Genomic DNA, 21302 nt, shown 5'->3' with positions numbered 1-21302 from the left:
TTTCAGTGGGGTTTCATACTCTGGATTTTTTTTTTTCTTCTTTTCCTACTACTTAGTATTTGTATGGGGTGGGTGGGGAGAAGGGGAGATAACTTCAGTACTGCTCTACTGTGTATTTTACAAAGCTTCCCCTTTGTATGGTGCTCCCATGTGGTGATGGGGTTCCTTATGAATGATAAAGCTCTACAGTTGAGCTATCTCTCGGCTCCCCAGAAGTATATATTTTTATAAGTATCACTGTACAATTATAGCAGTATTGTTTAATTAATAACGATTGACTTGCTAGTATTAAGAATTATTAACAATGATTGATTATTTCTGAACTATTGCTGGAATATATATCCAGTCTCTTCCCAGTGCTGGAAAAATGATCTTTGGGCAATTAGACCAATCATAACTTTTTTTTATTTATATGATTTTATTTATAAAATGGAAATATTGACAAGACCATAGGATAAGAGGGGTACAATTCCACACAGTTCCCACCACCAGAACTCCATATCCCATCCCCTCCCCTGATAGCTTTTCTATTCTTTATCCCTCTGGGAATATGGTCCCAGGGTTGTTATGGGGTGCAGAAGGTGGAAGGTCTGGCATCTGTAATTGCTTCCCCACTGAACCCAGGCATTGGCAGCTCAATCTGTACTCCCAGCCTGCCTCTCTAGTGGGGCAGGGCTCTGGGGAATTGGGGCTTCAGGACACACTGGTGGGGTCGTCTGCCCAGGGAAGTCAGGTTGGCATCATGCTAGCATCTGAAACCCGGTGGCCAAACTTCCCAGGTTTAAAGCAGCCTCCTTGTAAAGCTCACGCCAGGTATTGTCTCTAAGTCGCCATCTTGGCTCCGCCCTCACCCCCCCAATCATAATTATTTTAACATACCAAATCATTGGCTACCTGCTTATGGTCCACAATCATATAGTCACTAGAACAATCTGTTAAGTCATTGTTAAAGTCAGTGAATACAACAAAGAACTGTCTTGAAATTTAGAAACTGAGACCTAAAAGAGAGGTCTATGTACTAATATGCTAGAAGAAAGCCCAACGTTTTACTTCTGCTAAGACTGTCTATCTTGGTTCAACAGTTGACTAAAGCCCTGCGATTTTTCATAATCTTAGTTTTCCAACGTTTTACTTCTGCTAAGACTGTCTATCTTGGTTCAACAGTTGACTAAAGCCCTGCGATTTTTCATAATCTTAGTTTTCTTCTCTCTCTCTCTCTCTCTCTGCCACCAACGCTACTGTTTGTGTTAATTGCTTGCATGACAACTCCACTGCTCCTAGTGGCCATATTTTTTTCCTTTTATTTCATAGAATGTGAGGGAGGAAGAGGGGAAGGGGTAAAAGAGAGAGTCAGAGGTAGAAAAGAAGAGAGGCACTGTTCCACTACTCATGAAGCTTCCCCCTGCAGGTGGGGACCAATGGCTTGAATCTGGATCCTGGTATATGTTGTTGTATATGTTCTACTAGGTATACCAATGACTGACCCCAAGATTTTCATACCCTAACATACTTCTCTTTTTTCTTTTCTCTATAAATTAATATTTTGTATTTTACTGAGAAAAACTACCCAAAAAAATAGATGATCTAAATATATACCTCAGCAGCAGTATATGAAAACTCTTTGCACACTTTTGCTACCTCTGTGCTTGTGTTTTGTGGCTATCATTAAACACATCTATGAAATCTTGGGCTGTATTAACAGAAATAGTTTCTAAAATGAGAGGGCTGGTGGTCCTGTTTCGTATACTAGTTAGGTCGAAGTTGTGTATTTTGTGACTATTTCAGTGACAATGTTACAGAGAAATGTCAGTTAAACTGAGTTTCTCTAGGAGTGCAATTAAATGAGGGAATTACAAAGCAGGTTGTATAAGGACCAACTGAAGCACTTGGGCTATTTGGGTGGATAAGATAAGAAACATGTGGAACAGACTGCGTAGTTAAATGCAGATATAGACTTTCAAATTGAAATAAGAATTTGAATTTATTTTAGCTGACGAAGGATTAGCCTAGGCCAGAGATGGAAATTGCAAAGGGACAAGTTTTGTCCAACTGAAGCAAAACTTTTGCTCTTTTAAGGCAAATGTAGAAAAAAGATACATAATCTTCATATACACTGTTGCTTATAAATTGCTGGGTTGCGGGAGTTGGGCGGTAGCACAGCGGGTTAAGTGCAGGTAGTGGGAAGCACAAGGACCGGTGTAAGGATCCCAGTTCAAGCCCCCAGCTCCCTACTTGCAGGGGAGTCTCTTCACAAGCAGTGAAACAGGTCTGCAGGTGTCTTTCTCTCCTCCTCTCTTCCTTTGCTTTCTCCATTTCTGTCTATCCAACAATGACGACATCAATAATAACAATAACAATAAAACAACAAGGGCAACAAAAGGGAATAAATAAATTAAAAAAAATTAAATTTAAAAAATTGCCAGGTTGCTAAAACAACAAGAATTACAGAAACATGGTAATTGGGATTTTTCATGACTTTTGGTTTCTATAAAAAAAGATCTTATAATATCTTTTGAGAAAACCACACCATGGGTAGTCTAGTACCTGTGTGGGTTCCTCTAAGTGACCTTGACTTGCCATAGGAGTTACTGCAGCAGGTGTGTGGGACTGTCCTCACAACGTGTATACACCGCCTTGCTGACGTGGTCCTGAAGGAAAATGGAACTGGCCACCTGGATGAAGACTTGTTGGTAAGTACCTACTTTTCTCAACCATTGTTTCCCTCCCTTTCATATTAGTTGAGGTTGCTGTTTATTATTGTTGTTTTATTCAACATTTAATGTTGGACTGGGGAGCTCATTTGGAACAGGAAATAGACTTGAGTGGTAAGTGCATTTGGAGGGGAAGGTAAAGGTTTTAAAGATGATTTGGAATACCCATATCTAATACTGTTGATAAATGATTGTCCTAGGGGCCAGGTGGTGGTGCACCTAGTTGAGTGCAAGTTACAAGGCACAAGGACCCAGGTTCAAGCCCCCAGTCTCCATCTGCAGGGGGAAAGCTTTGCAAGTAGTGAAGCAGTGATGCAGGTGTCTGTCTCTTTCTCTCTTATCTTCCCCATCCCTCTTGATTTTTCTCTGTCTCTATATAGTAAAGATAATTTAAAAAAATTAAAAATTCTTAGTCTAAAGCACTTCTTTTTTAAAAAAATATTATTTATAAAATGGAAACACTGACAAGACTATAGGATAAGAGGGGTACAATTCCACACAGTTGCCACCACCAGAACTCCATATCCCATCCCCTCCCCTAATAGCTTTCCTGTTCTTTATCCCTCTGGTAGTATGGACCAGGTTCATTATGGGGTGCAGAAGGTGGTAGGTCTGGCTTCTGTAATCGCTTCTCCATCAAACATGGGTGTTGGCAGGTCGATCCATACTCCCAGCCTGTCTCTCTTCCCCTAGTGGGGTGTGGCTCTGGGGAATCGGGCTTCAGGTTACATTGGTGGGATCGTCTGCCTAAAGTCAGGTTGGCATCATGGTAGCATCTGGAACCTGGTGGCCTCATGGTATTCTCCCCTAGGGCCTGCTGCTCCTGGGTCCTTTGTTACTGGTTCTGCTCAAAGTACCTCCCGAGCTCCTGCAGCTACTCCTCCATGAACACTCTGTGCTCCTCCTGCCTCTGATTCAGGGTGCTTGTACCACGTGGGGATCTCTGGAGACATGGCATGCATCCTTGTTCCTGCTCTTCTGAGCTCACTGAGGCTCAGTTTACTAGTCTGGTATAATATGCTGCCTCTTAAAGCACTTCTTTTAGAAATTTTTTTTACTGTTAATCTATTCATTTTTCCCTCACATGCATATTATGGAGGAGGGTAGTTCATGGGGTTAGAACTTGATGTCATACATTTCATCCAATTAGATTCTATGAGATACCTGACCCAGTACTGAAAAAAACAATTGGTAGAGCCAAACTTAGAAATAATAAGCTGAGAAAATAGTGCTGGAAGTATATACTTTACTCTTTTGGCTTATTTGTAGTTTTTTTATGATAATATGTCTACTGAACTGTTTACTATAAAGCTGTAGAATTACAGGATAGTGCTAAACTGTTCTGAAATAAAAGGTGATACAGTAGGGCTGGGTGGTGGTGTACCTGGTTAAGCTCACATAGTACTAAGCCCAAGGACTCATGCAAGGGTTGGGGTTTGAGCCTCTGGCTACCCACCTACAGGGGAGGAACTTCAAAAGCAGTAAAGCAGGTCTGCCGGTGTCTTCCTCTCTCCCTATTTTCCCCCATCTCTCTCAATTTCTATGTGTCCTATCTAATAAAATGTGAAAAAAAAGGTCATCAGGAGCAGTAGATTCATAGTGTCAGTACCAAGCCCCAGTGGTAACCCTGGAGGCAAAAAATAAAATAAAATATGACACAGTTATCCTTTTACAGTAGAGTAAGAGGAGCTAACCCCTACCCTACCCCTAGTCAGAAATACACTTATCCCTTACAGTGGGCCTTCCATCTCTACTGGTTCTATACCCTGGGATCCAGTCAATGGACATCTGAGTTTAGTTGAATCTGAATGTGGAGCCCATGAATCCATGTGTACCTGGACACACATAGTACATGCTAGCCTTGTTATGGTCTAACTGTATTTGAAAGCTGAAAATGAAAAGGAGAGAGAGAGAAGACTGAAGAGAGAGAGAGAGAGAGAGAGAAAGCTGAAAAGACAGACATTATTGGAACAACAGATTATATGATTTTGCATCCCTGCTTTAGAAGTTGTGTTAGTGCATGAGATCCCTGTGAACTAGTAAATATGGGGCCAGTTTTCCTATTCAACAAAATATATTGTGGTAATTGTCTGGTAAGGAAAGCAAGGAGAAGCTTTTTGATATCCCTAGCCCACCTATCCTAGCCCACCATTTAACTTAGGATAGCCCATCTTTATATCCATTTAAAAAAGAGTAGAATATCCTAGTACCTGTCAAAGCAGTGCCACCTGGCACTTAGACTGCAGTGATCAAAGAGCATACAGCATACGTAGATTTGTTAAAAGATATGTGCATAACACACGTGGTTCTGCAGTAAAAATACCTTTAGTCATCAGAATCTGTACATCCAACTCAGAGGGCCATGGAGTAGAATGACTGGTTCAGTGTTTCTAGAAAGTCTTGTTTACCTAAGTTGTTTAGCTAAGACACTGGGTCACTAAGAAAAGTGTTTCTTTGTGGACAGTGAGCTTTTACATCTTAAGATTTTTTTGCCCATTTATTAAATATGACATCAAAATCTACCTTTCCATAAAAATATATCTGAAGTTTTGCCAGTGTGTTTTGTTTATTTCTACAAATATAACCTAGTACTTTATAATACAAAAATAATTAGTATGCTTAAGAATATTTGAATACACATACACTTAAAAATAAGACTTTTTAAAAGATAGAGACAGAGACAATGAAAGAAACTATAACACCAAAGCTTTCTTTATGTGATGGGAGCTGAGCTTAAACCTTGGTTGCACATATGGTAATTAATATTATTATTTTTTTAATGCAGCACTAGGAAATGAATCCTTGGTCTTGTGCACATTCAGTGCTGCTGAATGACCACCCTGGCCTGGATTTTATTCTGTAGTTTCAGAGAAAGGGGAAGACATTAAAATACTACTCCACTGTATACAAAGCTTCACTTGTCTCTGCTTTTGGTGCACTTGCCATGCCAGGAATGAACCCAGGACCTCACATGTAGAAAGCATGACCTCTACCTTCTGAGATAATTCCCAGGCTTCTGAAAAGGATATTTTAACGTAGAAGAGGCTAGAAGATGATTCACCTTGTAGAAAGCACCCTTTATCATGTATGAAACTCAGGATTGAGCCCCTGGACACCACATGTGAAGACCATACAGAGGGAAAGCTTCACAACCTAGATATAGACCAGGTCTCATGAGATAGAGCATATATTTACACGTATTCATAAACTAGGGCAAAATATATACCTGAAAACAAAAGTACACAATAGTCTGCAGTGAGTCAGTATAAAGTTCCTAATGAAATAGTATCTGATTAGATTTAGATGCCCTCCTCACCTACTTCCTATTATAGTTCTCTCACTCACTCCAAAGCTAACCTCATCAAAGCAAGGACTGCAAAAGCTGAATAAGGACAAGAGACTGGCATACTTTAACGATGACTCATTAGTCACTTATCAGGCCACCCAATCAGCTGGAGCCCTAATGGGGAGTCCTGAGTCTCCCAAACAGACTTGATGGGCCTAGACCTCAAATAAATCCCTCTCTCCATTGTTTCTGGTCCTCTCTATCAGGAACAACAAAATAGGCCCCTTTGTGGGCCCCCATAGGAACTTGCCCTCAACCTGGATCAATAATGGTAGAGAATGTTCCAACCTCTGAAGGGAGGATGGACAACATATTCTGTGCTACACCTGAGGAAGATGGATCCTGATATTGGGGCAGCTTGGAATGTTTCTACTCATGACCACAGAATGTGAGCTCAGATCTACAGAGGTCACATAGGCTCCTAAGCTGAATATGGGCCCCAGATCAGACCAAATCAAATCGATGGGTTTACAATCAACAATATTTATACCCCTTTCCCATATTAGGAAGCTACTCTCTTCCCTGATCCAGCTTTCTGTCCCTTTTCCACCCATGATATCACCTCCCCAGACAATAACTTGGATCCACCTGCATATCAGATTTCAGGCTCAGAGGAAAACAAAAAAAAAGTATAGCCACAGGCTCTTCGAAATATAACTAAAATATGCCTACTAGCTATCTACATAATGGAGGACCCCCCCCCCCCAATACTTCATCTGCACTATTCCAGCCTTTAGGTCCATGTTCAACAATTTGTTTGGCTTTGTATGTTAACTCTCTTTTTAGCCACCAGGTTCCAGCTAGCATGATGCTGACCAGACTTCCCTGGACAGACAACCCCACCACTGTGTCCTGGAGCTCAGATTCCCCAGAGCCCCACACTACTAGGGAAAGAGAGAGGCAGGCTGGGAGTATGGATCGACCTGTCAACACCCATGTTCAGCAGGGCAGCAATTACAGAAACCAGACCTTCCACCTTCTGCACCCCATAATGACCTTGGGTCCATACTCCCAGAGGGATAAAGAATAGGAAAGCTATCAGAGGAGGGGATGGGATATGAAGATCTGGTGGTGGGAATTATGTGGAGTTGTACCCCTCTTATCCTATGGTTTTGTTAATGTCTCCTTTTTTAAATAAAAAAATAAAAATAAAAAAAAGAGAATCTCCTTTTACCTGCTGAAATATCTAGATAATAAAATTATACAGTCCCCTGAGTTTTGGATTTTAAGTAGTAGCTATGTGTGTTTATGAAAATGACTCATAGATTGGGGAACAAAAATGGACTATATGGACTATTCTTTAGTTAGAGTTAAGTTTTCTTTTGCCTTACTTTTACTGCAAAACTATTTCTCTTTGTAGGTGAAGTACATTTTTACCTTAGGAGATATAGCCCAACTCTGTCCTGCCAGAGTGGAGAAGCGAGCCTTCCTTCTGATTCAGTCCATTCTAGCTTCTTCTATCAATGCAGATCATTGTAAGACACTTGAAATAACCCTCTGAATGTGCTGTCTTAAAGCCAAGTTAGCCTTGAATACTATAAATAAACCCTTTTCTCTCCCTCATAGTAATCGCCTCACAAGGTAGCAATGAAGGCCCAGCCTCTCAGCCCCCCTTCCAGCTCACAGGTTCTGCCATGCCCTCTGTGATTAGAGCACATGCCATCATTACATTGGGTGAGTAAGGATAACATGGGAAAGTGTGGTTTCATGTGTAGCTTTTGGTCTCACTTAGCAGGACACAGTAGTGTGTTATATGCTGCTAAACTTATTTTCACGTTGGATCCTGTATTTATTTATTTATTTATTTATTTATTTATTTAATAGAGTCAGAGAAATTGAACAGGGAGGGGGAGATAGGAAGAGAAAAAGAGACCTGCAATACTGCTTCACTCATGAAACTTCTTCCCCCCTGCAAGTGGGGATCTGGAGCATGAACCTAGGCCCTTGTGCATTGTAATGTACATACTCAACTGGGTACACCAGCACCCAAGCTCTATGGGTCTTAAGTCACTGATGGGAGAATCCACTCTGCAGGCAGAGCAGAATGCTAACAATGAGAGCCCTGAGCTATCATATATAAGGCAGTCCCTGCTTCTTGTTTTTATGTTAATTTATTATAATTATGACAATTCTTCATGTGCCTATATATCTGTGACACAGTACTATGAAATCTGTTTATCAACTGTATATTAGGGACTGCATTCAATCCAGAGAATGAAAAAATAGGTTTTCACTTTGGTTTATAAAGGATATGATTTATTTAGCACTTTCTGAGTGATGAGTTATTGAATTTAGCTATTTATTTTTAAATGTTTACTAATGAATTGGAATTGTTAATCTTGAAAACATTAACCTTTGTGCTATAATTTGAATTTTTTTCTTTAGTGTAATTGCATATTTCATTCACTGTTGGCTAAGAATTATACATGATTTTATAGTAATGTTTAGTTTTCTGAAATTGATTACAAATAAGAGCAAAAAAAAAAAAAATAGCCCAGACCATAGGAAAAAAAAATGTACTTAAAAAAAAAAAAAAAATATATATATATATATATATATATATATATATATTTAAACAAGAGCAACAAAAGTCAGAAAATAAATAGAAAAAAAAATTTTTTTAAATTTTTTATAACCAGAGCACTGTTCAGCCATGGCTTATCATGGTGGTGCTTTGGATTGAATCTGGGACATTGGAACCTCAGGCATGCAAGTCTTTTTGCATAACTTAACTGTTATGCCATCTCTCCAGCCCACAAATAGAACTTATCATCAGCTTTCCTGTTCCTAACTATGAGCAAGAAACTAAATTAACAAGGCCCCAGATGTAACTTAGTGATAGAGTGGTTTGAAATCCTGTGTTTTATCCCCAGCACAAAATATAAAGTTAAAAATAAATAAAATTGGGTTGGCAAAATAGCTCACCTAGATAGTGTACCTGCTGTACTGTGTGCTTGTCCCAGGTTTAAGTCCAGTTCCCCACAACATTGAAGGAAGCTTTCGTGCTATAGTGACCCTGCCCCCTCCCACCTGCCTCTTTCTTTCTCTGTCTTCATTTCTTACTACCTGAAAAAAAATCAACCTGCTTGATTAACAACTGCTACTGTTAACAGGGAGGCCCTGCTAACAACAAAAAATGAATGAAATCAATGAGATGGGCATTAAATGATTTATTTGCTTAACTCAGATTTTAAGTTCAGTAAACTTTTTAGCTTCTGTTAACTATCAATAGAAAAATATATTATCAATTAGATCCTATTGCTCATTTTCCAAATATTTAATAACCCATATTCAAGTGTTTAAAAGGAATATAATTTGGACTGGCAGAATAGCTCACTAGGAAAGTGTGCCTGCTTTGCCATGCACAAGCCAGGTTTGAGCCTCGTCTCAACTGTGTCGGAGGAAGCTTTGATCTTATGGTGTCTCTATCTTTGTCTCCATCTCTATCTCTGTTTCTAGCTACAAAAGTCAACCTGCAGTGTTGCTGACAATGTAGTAGTAGTAGTAGTAATAAAGTAGTAATAGATAATTTTACTCTGTGAAGGAACATCCAGTCAGTATATATCTCTTGAAACCCAGGGTGTGGGGCAGTGGAGGCATTTTTCCTTAAGACATTTGAACTGTTTTGTATGGGTCTGAATGCCATTGACTTTTTTGTTCGTGATTATTGATGGGATGTTTACACTTTAAATAAAAAACACAGAGGGAGTCGGGCGGTAGTGGAGGGGGTTAAGAGCAGGTGGCACAAAACACAAGGACCAGCAGAAACATCCCGGTTTGAGCCCCTGGCTCCCCACCTGCAGGGGAGTCATTCATAAGCAGTGAAGCAGATCTGCAGGTGTCTATTTTTCTCTCCCCTTCTCTGTCTTCCCCTCCTCTCTCCATTTCTCTCTGTCCTGTCCAACAACAATGACAATAATAACTACAATAACAATAAAAACAACAAGGGCAATGAAAGGGAAAATAAATAAATATTAAAAAACACAGCAAGGTACATCTGGAGGAAATATAGGCTTAGAAGAGTCAAGGCATTATACTTTTTTCTGTGACAGGTAAGCTGTGCTTACAGCATGAGGATCTGGCGAAGAAGAGCATCCCAGCCCTGGTGCGAGAACTGGAGGTGTGTGAAGACGTGGCTGTGCGCAACAATGTTATCGTCGTGCTGTGTGACCTTTGTATTCGCTACACTGCTATGGTGGACAAGTACATCCCCAACATCTCCATGTGTCTGAAGGATTCAGATCCTTTCATCCGAAAGCAAACACTGATACTGCTTACCAATCTCTTACAGGTACCTATGAGTACTAGGCATGCCCTTATCCCTCTCTCCCTTTGCTTTTTCTGTATGGGAATATTTAAGTAGCATCAGAAGCATGTTGCTTCATAGTAGAGCCCACAAATAAGTAGCCTCATTTTGGGTTAAAAATAATCACTCTTCTAATGTACAGCCTCTTAGCCAGAATATTAGTTCCTAATAATCATTTTGGATGCTTATTCTGATACCTTGTCAAGTGGTGTGAAGTGTCATGTTTGCGAATTAGTAGTATGCACAGAAAAACACTTAGTAGATGAGTAATTCTAGTTCCAGTTCTGTCATTCTCCTTGACTTTGAACCAGTCAGTGTTTCTCATATACAATGAGAACTGTAATCCTTGTCCTGACCATTTCACAGAGTGGCTTGAAGAATCCCATGAGATAATGTAGTGAGTGAAAGTACTTAGTGGGCTCTAAAGCTCTCCAGGGCATGAGAGGTTTTTATTCACACTGACAGAATAAGTTTAACCAGTAGTAAGAGGAAAATAAAGTTTGAACTTTAAAGAAGATGAGGTTGGGCAGTGATGCACATAGTACCATGCACAAAAACCTGGGTTCAAGCCCCCCTCCCCACCTGCATCAGAGATACTTCACAAGCAGTGAAGCAGGTTTGCAGGTATCTGCAGGTGTCTGTACCCCCCCACACTCCTTTCTGAATTTCTATCGAATAAAATGGAAAAAAAAAAAAAGGAAAAATGGCCACCAGGAGCAGTGGATTTGTAGTGCCAGTGATAACCCTGGAGGAAAAAAGAAAAGAAGAAAAGAAGGCATTTGACTAAGTTTTGTATCTGTTCTGGAATATTCTATAATTTCATCTTTTTAAATAAACTTTATACATACTGAAGACACCAGTGACACTTTCCCTTTAAAACTATGTGTTGGGGGGAGGGGCGGTAGGGCAGTAGCACGGTGGGTTAAGCACACATGACGCCCAAGGACCGGCATAAGGATCCTGGATTGAGCCCCCAGCTCCTCACCTGCAGCAGGGTCACCTCACAAGCAGTGAAGTAGATCTGCAGGTGTCTATCTTTGTCTCCCCTTCTCTCTCCATTTCTCTCTGTCCTATCCAACAATGACATCAATAACAACAACAACAATAATAATAATAACCACAATAAGGGCAACAAAAGGAAAAAAGTATGTTTTCTGAATTTTTTTCCTAAAACACCAAATGTTTGCTGCTGTTCTACCTCCATTTTCCTTCATTTCTCTTTGTGACTAACCAGTGACTTGTGCTCTGAGGACAGCTAGGATGCAGGTGCTAATGAACCACAGTATGTCACAGCCTGCCTGAGTAGCTGACAGGTGTGACAAAAGAAAGTTAACAGTTATGACTGGATACATTTATGGTTTGTACATTAAAATTTATCCTACAACATGCCGGTTTCTCTTTGTACAGGAGGAATTTGTGAAATGGAAGGGCTCTCTGTTCTTTCGATTTGTCAGCACTCTGATAGATTCACACCCAGACATTGCCAGGTAAGTAACTTTCTTCTCGAGTTATCTGAATGATTTTCCTGGTATATACTAGTAAATGGAATAATTCACCTTTGCTATACACTAGATTTCTTTATTTTAATTTAATTGTGTGCTGGAGCAGGTTTCATGCCTGCGCAATTCTACTACTCCCAGCAGAAACTTTCCCTTTTTTTTTTTATATGTACTTATTCCCATTTGTTGCTCTTGTTGTTTTATTGTTGTAGTAATTATTATTGATGTCATTGTTGTTGGGTAGGACAGAGAGAAATGGAGAGAGGAGGGGAAGGCAGAGAGAAAGATAGATACCCGCAGAACTGCTTCACTGCTTTTTTTTTTTTCTTCCCTCCAGTGTTATTGCTGGGCTTGGTGCCTGCACTATGAATCCACTGCCCCTTTTTGTTGCCCTAGTTGGTTGCAGCCTTGTTGCGGTTATTATTGCCATTGTTGACGTTGCTTTGTTGTTGGATAGGACAGAGAGAAATGAAGAGAGGAGGGGAAGACAGAGAGAGATGGGGGAGAGAAAGATAAACACCTGCAGACCTGCTTCACCGCCCGTGAAGCGACTCCCCTGCAGGTGGGGAGCCGGGGGCTCGAACCGGGATCCTTACGCCGGTCCCTGTGCTTTGCGCCACGTGCGCTTAACCCACTGCGCCACCGCCCAACCCCCGCTTCACCGCTTTTGAAGCGACTCCCCTGCAGGTGCGGAGCTGGGGGCTCAAACGGGGATCCTTATGCTGGTCCTCGTGTTTTGCGCCACCAGCGCTTAACCTGCTGCACTACCGCCCGACTCCCTTTTCTTTTCTTTTTTAAAAATATTTATTTATTTATTTATTTATTCCCTTTTGTTGCCCTTGTTGTTTTATTGTTGTAGTTATTTTTGTTGTTATTATTGATGTCGTTGTTGTTGGATAGGACAGAGAGAAATGGAGAGAGGAGGGGAAGACAGAGGAGGAAAGACAGACACCTGCAGACCTGCTTCACCACCTGTGAAGCGACTCCCCTGCAGGTGGGGAGCCGGGGTCTTGAACCGGGATCTTTATGCCAGTCCTTGCGCTTTGCGCCACCTGTGCTTCACCGCTGCACTACCGCCTGACTCCTTTTCTTTTTTAAATTTAGATTCATTTATTTATTTTCCGATAGATGTAGAGAGACAAAAAGAAAGAGTGAAAGAAAGTTTAGTTTGTTCTAAGTACAGAAATTGAAAGGAAGAAATTCTAGGAATTAATACAAGATCACATGGTGTAAACTAGAGTGTGCAAACTAAGACTCCTTGGACTGGGTGGGTTTTTTTTTTATTATTGTTGTTTGTTTCTTTTGAGAATTGGAAGAGACAGGAATAACTGCCACGTGTTCATTTCTATTTTTTAATTTTTTAAAGATCTATTTTCAAGGGGTTGAAAAATGATCTGACAGTTTGCTAACCTAGATTGTGTTGTGTGAATAATTCTTTTTAAAGCAAGTCTGCAATTGGAAAATAGAATGTTTAATACCATGGCAAAAGCTACCACAGTTGGGGAAAGTTCTTTATGGAATTCATTAACTATAAATAGCTTATAATAATGGGCCCCTCTGGTTCTAAATATGGTCACCAATGATTTACTCTGAGTTCCATGGAAGAATTTCTACTGGACTTCTTTTGGGTGTAATTTTCCAAGGAGGAACATTTTGCATAATAAACTAGCAGAAGGTTAGTTAATTAGTAAATTCTAATTAATACTGTCTGAGCCAGAAGCAAAAAACTAGGGCTTATTACTTTTTCTTTTCTTCATTTATATGCTTGAGAGAAGGAATCAAGACATCTTTGCAGTGCCCTCTGACCGCAACCCAGTGGGAGGGCTTGCTCTATACCAGGGTTGACCCCGGTCTAGGCATAGTTAGAATTGTATGGGAGGTTTTCTGATGATGAGCCTTGGCTGTTATATTGGCTATTTAACCTGCTTTTCCTTGATTCCACCACTTTGGTCAGCTATATGTTAAGAGCCTTAATTAGCATGTACAATTTATATGAACCTGTTATATGGATGGTGAGAACATGAATCAGAAATTAGGACAAATACTTTGCACTTATAGTATGATTGCCACTGCCATTTATAGCATTTTAACATCCCCACCTTAAATTTTTCTGTCTTCTCTCTACATTTGGAATTTTCTTATGCCATGCAAAGTTTAATGTGGACCATAATTTTCAGTTTTGAAAAGCCATCTCTGCAAGTTATAGTTTAAATTGGTCTGCCTCCTATTTTTAGACCAAATGTCACACTTATATTAAATACATCATTATTTTTTCTATGTGTATGTCTGCTGATAGTCTCTTTAAGAGTAAAAAGAGACTATTAAATTTGCTTTGCATTCAGGTAGATTTTCTTAAAGAATCATATTTTTAATTGGTCCCATTAAACCCCAAATTAGGGAGCTATAAAACTGTATTTTCCCCTCTGGCCACTAGGTGGTGGCCTTGTAGTATAGTCATAGGAAGATAGCCAAGTAACAAGAGGATTGTTTTAGTTTAACTTGGCAAATGATGCTACAAGACAGCAAGGTAGAGTTCAGCAAGGTTCAGGATGAATCATAGAAGAAGAGAAGAGAAGAGAAGGGAAGGGAAGGGAAGGGAAGGGAAGGGAAGGGAAGGGAAGGGAAGGGAAGGGAAGGGAAGGGAAGGGAAGGGAAGGGAAGGGAAGGGAAGGGAAGGGAAGAGAAGAGAGAAGAGAAGAGGGGGGGGAGGGGAGGGAAAGAAAGGAAAAAAGGGAAAAGAAGAAGAGACTAGAGGGCTAGATGGATAGTGTGGTACACCTAGTTGATCACACATTACAGTGCACATTACTGTGCCCCAGTATGGTTTCGTAGCCCCCATGTCCACTTGGTCGATTCCAAATTATATTCCTCCATGAGGATAATTTCTGGAACCATCCGTTCCACCCCGGTTCCATGGCTGCCAGTTCTTAGCAACATCGCCCCGCCAGATATTCGTCGGGATGCGGCATCATCTAAGTTCATTTCCCACGTCTACGCTCGACCGGACCTGCCAATATACACGGATATCTTCGCCCACCTTGTCCAACGCTTGACGTCTCGTCACCCAATCTGGTCCCCTACGCCTACACTGAACTTCTCTGTTCCAGTCTCTTGGAAACAGAGTTGGCAGTCAGCTGAGGTAAAGAACAAACACCTCATCACAGACCCCTGCAGGCGTCAACCCGGCTTTGGCCTAGCTCGTTATGATTGGGCCCTCCTCAATCGCTATAGAACAGGCCATGGCTGGTGTGCTGCTATGTTCCATCGCTGGGGAGCCAGAGACGACCCGAACTGCCCCTGCGGCTACAGACAGACTATGACCCACATAGTCGACGACTGCCACCTCTCCAGATTTAAAGGAGGTCTCGAAACTTTACATCAGGCTCAACCTGACGCTGTTGACTGGCTACAGAAGAAGGGCAAACGCTAGAAGAAGAACAGTGCACAAGAACTCAAGTTCAAGTTCCTGGTCCCTGTCTGTAGGGGTGAAGCTTCATAAGTGGCGTAACAGTGCTAAAGGTCTCAGTTGGTCAGTCTCTCTCCATCTCTCTCTCTCTCTCTCTTCTCCTTTCCCTTTCCCCATCTCCTCTTTCCCTCTCTACTTCTCTGTCTCTGTCCAAAATAATAACACTGATAATAGTAGCAATAATAAAGAAGTGAAGCCAGGCCTATTGAAAGTGGAAAAGAGATAATTTGGTTGGGGAGAAGAGAATTAGCTGGGTGAATTTATAGAATAAGTGTAATGAGAATAAGGAGGTCAGAAAGAAGGAAGGCTGGGTGGATGTGGTTATAACGGGTTCTTTTTGAGCAGAAAGTGTAGGTGCCTTGGTCCTGGATGTAACCGCAGAGTGGCAACACAGACTAGACACAAGGGTCACTGGAGTCAATGAAATCAGGGAAATAGAAAGTTAGGGGTTACATGAGCTCATCTCTATGGGTTTTGAAGATGAGTTTAGTGATTGTCTTAACAGTTTGTTCAAGTTGCTACAGCAAACTACCATGGGCGGGGGTGACTTCTAAACAGCAGGAATTTGTTTCTCATACTTTGGAGGCTGGAAGGCTGAGGTCAGGGAGCAGTCATGGTTGCATCCTGGTGTTGGTCTCTTTTAGATAGCTGACTTCCCACTGCATTAAAAATTTTTGTATTTGTAATTAATAGTGGGTTACAAGATTGTAAGACTGCACCTACCACCAAAGTTCTGTGTCCTTACCCTTCCACCTCCCAACGATACCCACCATAGTCCTCACAAAGTCTTAGGAACAATTTGTTTGCTTCTGCTTAAAAGAATTTTTTTTCAAATTCATGTATATTCTCTAGGTTCATATATATTCATAAATTCATATATATTCTCTGGATTCCACATATGAGCAAAACCATCTGGTAGTTGTCCTTCATCTCTTTACTTATTTCATTAAGCATAATCACCTCCAATGCCATCCATTTTGTCCCAAAGATCATAATATCATCTTTTTTGATTGCAGAGTAGTATTCTATGGAATATATATCCCACAACTTCATTAGCCAGTCATTTGTGGATGGGCATTTAGGCTGCTTCCACTCTGGCTATTGTGAATACTGCAGCTATGAACATAGGGGTACATGTGTCCACTGGACAAATGCCTAAGAGTGGAATTGCTAGGTCTCCTGACAGTCTTCCAAAGGGACTGTGCCAGTTTTCACTCTCACCAGCAGAGTCCCTTTTTTCCCTACAACCTTACCAGTACATGTTATTTTGTATTTGTTGATGTACGCCATTCCCACTGGATCTTCATGTGACAGTAAGGGCAAGGAGTTTTCTGTAGCTTTTTTAAGAACACTAGTCCATTCATGAGAACTCCCAAAGACCCCACCTTCTAATATTTTTTCTGGGGACCTAGATTTCCAACATAGGAATTCGGGGTACTAGGGAGACACAGTAGTTCAGACCAGAAGTGAAGTTAAGATTAGAACTGCAAAAACTAGAAAGTGGTCACCAATCTATAAAGGGCAAACCATTCAGCTGGCAGGAGCCTTGTTCGCCCTATTCTCAATTATTCTTTTATCTTTTGATCATCACCTGGGCTACACTGCTCTGAGCCAACATTGTTTAGAGAGAGAAAACATGTGGTAGGAGCTGAAAACTGTTTTTTGTTTGTTTTATTGCTTTTTAAAATTATCTTTCTTTATTGGGTAGAGATAGCTAGAAATTGAAAGAGAAGGGGGAGGTAGAGAGGGAAAGAGACACAGAGACAGCTGCAGCCTTGCTTCATCATTCATGAAGCTTTCCTCCTGCAGTCCCCGTGGGGACTGGTGGCTCAAACATGGGTCTTTGTGCTTGGAAATTTGTGCACTTAAACAGGTTTGCCACCACCAACCCCTTCTTTTGTTTGTTTTAACCTATGGCCACTCCTCCCTGTCCCCTTCCTTATTCCCTCTTCTAATAATCTTTTTATTCAGCTTGGTAACCTATTTTGTATTATATAATGTATGACATCTCTGACTTTTTGAATAAAAGGGGATTTTTGTTTTCTTTACTGTTTTCCTCTGATCACCTGAAAGAGCTCAAAACCAAACAGATATCCAGTAAACATTTAGTAACTGAATTGAATACATGAAACTATAAGAAGAGTGTGGTCCTTGTAATAATGGCAAACGCTAGAAGAAGAATGGAATTTGAGAGTAGTTTCCCCTTGAAGACTGTAAAAGAAACAGTGTTTGTTGGGCAATAAAAAAAAAGAAAACCAGCTCTCATCTATGAAGAGGATGTATAGCAGGGCAGAGGCTCAGATCAGGAAAACAGAGCATCCAGAAGATTCAAGGAAAGGAAAAGGAAATGTGGAAAAGAGAAATAGTACAGTACAGAGATGAATAGAGAATAGGAGGACCAGATAAGAAATGGGACCTGCCAGGAGCCCAACCTCCCCAGAGCCCTGCCCCACTAGGGAAAGATAGAAACAGGCAGGGGGTATGGATCAGCCTGTCAACACCAGTGTCCAGAGAGAGAGAGAGAGAGAGAGAGAGAGAGAGAGAGAAAATGAGAAAGAACCAGAGCATCAAACTGGCATATATGAAGCTTCAGCACCCCATAAAGATCTTTGGTTCATACTCCCAGAGGGATAAAGAATAGGGAACCTTCCAGTGGAGGGAATGGAACATGGAACTCTGGTGGTGGGAATTGCATAGAATTGTATCCCTCTTATTCCACAGTCTTATTGATCATTATTAAATTATTAAGAGGAAGAAAGAAAGAACAAAAGAGAGAGAGAAAGAAAGGGGGTCTGTGGCCTAGAAGGGGCACAGTGACTAGAACACTGGGCTTATGAACATGCAACACTGAGTTTAACCTCTAGCTTCATATGTGCCAGTTTGATGCTCTGGTTCTCTCTCCTCTCTCTCTCTCTCTCTCTCTCCTTATCTCTACCATTAATAACTTCTAAGTAAAGAAGAAAAAGAGGGCAAAAAGGTACCTGGGTTTGGGATGGTAGCCAAGGAAAATGCAGATGTCAATAATCATAAGCCTCATGTTTTAAATAGAATTCTGCTATAGTGGATCTGAGCCCCCAGTCCTAAGCATAGACCATGTTGTAAGCCCACTAAGGAGATAACTCCATTAAGAGTGACCTTTTTGAACAGATGTCTGCTTGAGTATAGCATTTACTTGGAAAGACATCTGAAATCAGATTTTTATATTTCCTACAAAATCCGAAAATGGAAATGAGCAGACTGCTTTTCCCTTGTAGTCTCATAGGGTTGTTTGAAACCTGCATTTAACAGAGAACAACAATTTCTTTGTTTCTTCTTCTTCTTCTCCTTCTTCTCCTTCTCCTTCTTCTTCTTCTTTTTTACTTCTTTTTTTAATTTTATTATTACTATTGGGGGGGGATTAATGTTTTACATTCAACAGTAAGTACAATAGTTTGTACATGCATAACATTGACCAGTTTCCCATATAACAATACAACCCCCACTAGGTCCTCTGAATCCTTCATGGACCTGTATTCTCCCACCCACCCCAGAGTCTTTTACTTTGGTGCAATATGCCAATTCCATTTCAGGTTCTACTTGTGTTTTCTTTTCTCATCTTGTTTTTCAACTTCGGCCTGAGAGTGAGATCATCCCATATTCTCCTTCTGTTTCTGACTTATTTCACTTAACATGAATTTTTCAAGGTCCATCCAAGATCGGCTGAAAACGGTGAAGTCACCATTTTACAGCTGAGTAGTATTCCATTGTGTATATATTTTACCACAACTTGCTCAGCAACTCATCTGTTGTTGGACACCTGGGTTGCTTCCAGGTTTTGGCTATTACAAATTGTGCTGCTAAGAAGATATGTGTACACAGATCTTTTTGGATGGATGTGTTAGGTTCCTTAGGATATATCCCCAGGAGAGGAATTGCAGGGTCATAGGGTAGGTCCATTTCTAGCCTTCTGAGAGTTCTCCAGACTGTTGTTCAGAGAGGTTGGACCAATTGACATTCCCACCAGCAGTGTAGGAGGGTTCCTTTGACCCCACACCCTCTCCAGCATTTGCTGCTGTTACCTTTTCTGATGTATGACATTCTCACAGGAGTGAGGTGATATCTCATTGTTGTCTTTATTTGCATTTCTCTGACAATCAGAGACTTGGGGCATTTTTTCATGTGTTTCTCAGACTTGTGGATCTCTTCTGTGGTGAATATTCTGTCCAAGTCCTCCCCCCATTTTTGGATGGGGTTATTTGTTGTCTTGTTGTTGAGTTTGATAAGCTCTTTATATATGTTGGTTATTAAACTCTTGTCTGATGTATGGCATGTAAAGATCTTCTCCCATTCTGTGAGGGGTCTCTTGGTTTGGGTAGTGGTTTATTTTGTTGTGAAGAAGCTTTTTAATTTGATGTAGGTTTGTGCTTGCCTTAGTCTTCTTTGTAATTGGATTCGTTTCATTGAAGATGTCTTTAAAATGTATGTGGAAAAAAGTTCTGCCAATATTTTCTTCTAAGTATCTGATAGTTTGTGGTCTAACATCCAAGTCCTTGATCCACTTGGAATTTACTTTTGTATTTGGTGAAATACAGTGATTCAGTTTCATTCTTCTGCATGTCTCAACCCATTGTTTCCAACACCATTTGTTGAAGAGACTCTGCTTTCCCCATGTAAGAATCTGGGCCCCTTTGTCAAAGATTAGATGTCCATAGGTGTGGGGGCTCACTTCTGGGCTCTTGATTCTATTCCACTGGTCAGTGTGTTTATTCATGTTCCAGTACCAAGCAGTTTTGATGACAATGGCCCTATAATACAATTTGAGATCTGGGAGTGTTGCCTCCGGTTCTGTTCTTTTTTCTCAAGATTGTTTTGGCAATTCTTGGTCTTTTCTGGTTCCAGATAAACATTTGTAGCATTTTTTCTATTCTCCTAAAAAATGTGCTTGGGATCTTGATGGGGATAGCATTAAATTTGTAGATGGCTCTGGGTAGTATATATATTTTGATGATGGTAATTCTACCAACCCATGAACATGGAGTATCTTTCCACTTCTTTGTGTCTTCAATTTCCTTGAGTAGTGACTCAATTTTCAGTATACAAGTCTTTCACTTCTTTGGTTAGGTTTACTCCTAGATATTTTATTGTTTTTGTTGCTATAGTAAAAGGAATTGATTTCTGGATTTCAATTTCTTCTAGCTTCGTGTTTGCATAGAGGAATGCCACTGACTTTTGAATGTTAATTTTGTAGCCTGACACCTTACTGTATTGCCTGATGATATCCAAAAGCTTCTTGCTGGATTCCTTAGGTTTTTTCCGTGTATACTATCATGTCTTCTGCAAATAGGGAGAGTTTGACTTCTTTGCTTCCAATCTGTATCCCTTTAATTCCTTCCTCCTGCCTGATTGCTATGGCAAGAACTTCCAATACTATGTTGAATAGTAATGGTGATTGATAGTGGGCAGTCCTGTCTAGTACCTGATCTGAGGGGAAATGCTTCCAGTTTTTCACCATTGAGTATGATGTTGGCTGTAAGTTTGCTATATAGACTCCATTATCATCAGGAATTTTCCAGCTATCCCCATTTTTTGTAGTGTTTTGATCATAAAGGGATGTTGTATTTTGTCAAAGGCTTTCTCTGCATCTATTGATATGACCATGTGATTTTTGGTCTTGCTTTTGTTGATGTGGTGCATCACATTGATTGATTTACGTTTGTTAAACCAACCTTGCATGCCTGGGATAAACCCCACTTGGTCATGATGAACAATCTTTTTAATATACTGCTATATCAGGTTAGCTAGAATTTTGTTCAGTATTTTAGCATCTATGTTCATCAGAGATATTGGTCTGTAGTTTTCTTTTTTGGTTGTGTCCTTTTCTGCTTTTGGTATCAGAGTGATGTTAGCTTCATAGAAGCTGGACTTTTGAAAGTAGAGGTATTAGTTCTTCTTTGAAGGTTTTGTAGAATTCATTTGTAAAACCATCTGGTCCAGG

The 21302-nt window shown here is 40.5% G+C and overlaps 1 protein-coding gene across 1 annotated transcript in view; it reads left to right on the top strand.

Moving 5' to 3' along the window:
* Positions 1 to 21302, top strand: part of NCAPD3 (non-SMC condensin II complex subunit D3) — a 92133-nt gene that overhangs the window by 47302 nt on the left and 23529 nt on the right. The window contains exons 19-23 of the mRNA XM_060179886.1: positions 2583 to 2690; positions 7418 to 7532; positions 7624 to 7731; positions 10110 to 10348; positions 11771 to 11850. Coding sequence (XP_060035869.1) covers positions 2583 to 2690; positions 7418 to 7532; positions 7624 to 7731; positions 10110 to 10348; positions 11771 to 11850 — 650 coding nt within the window. The remainder of the gene's footprint in view (positions 1 to 2582; positions 2691 to 7417; positions 7533 to 7623; positions 7732 to 10109; positions 10349 to 11770; positions 11851 to 21302) is intronic.

Source organism: Erinaceus europaeus, chromosome 20 (genome assembly GCF_950295315.1).
Source record: "Erinaceus europaeus chromosome 20, mEriEur2.1, whole genome shotgun sequence".
NCBI lineage: Eukaryota > Metazoa > Chordata > Mammalia > Eulipotyphla > Erinaceidae > Erinaceus > Erinaceus europaeus.
This window is presented reverse-complemented; position numbering and strand designations above follow the sequence as displayed.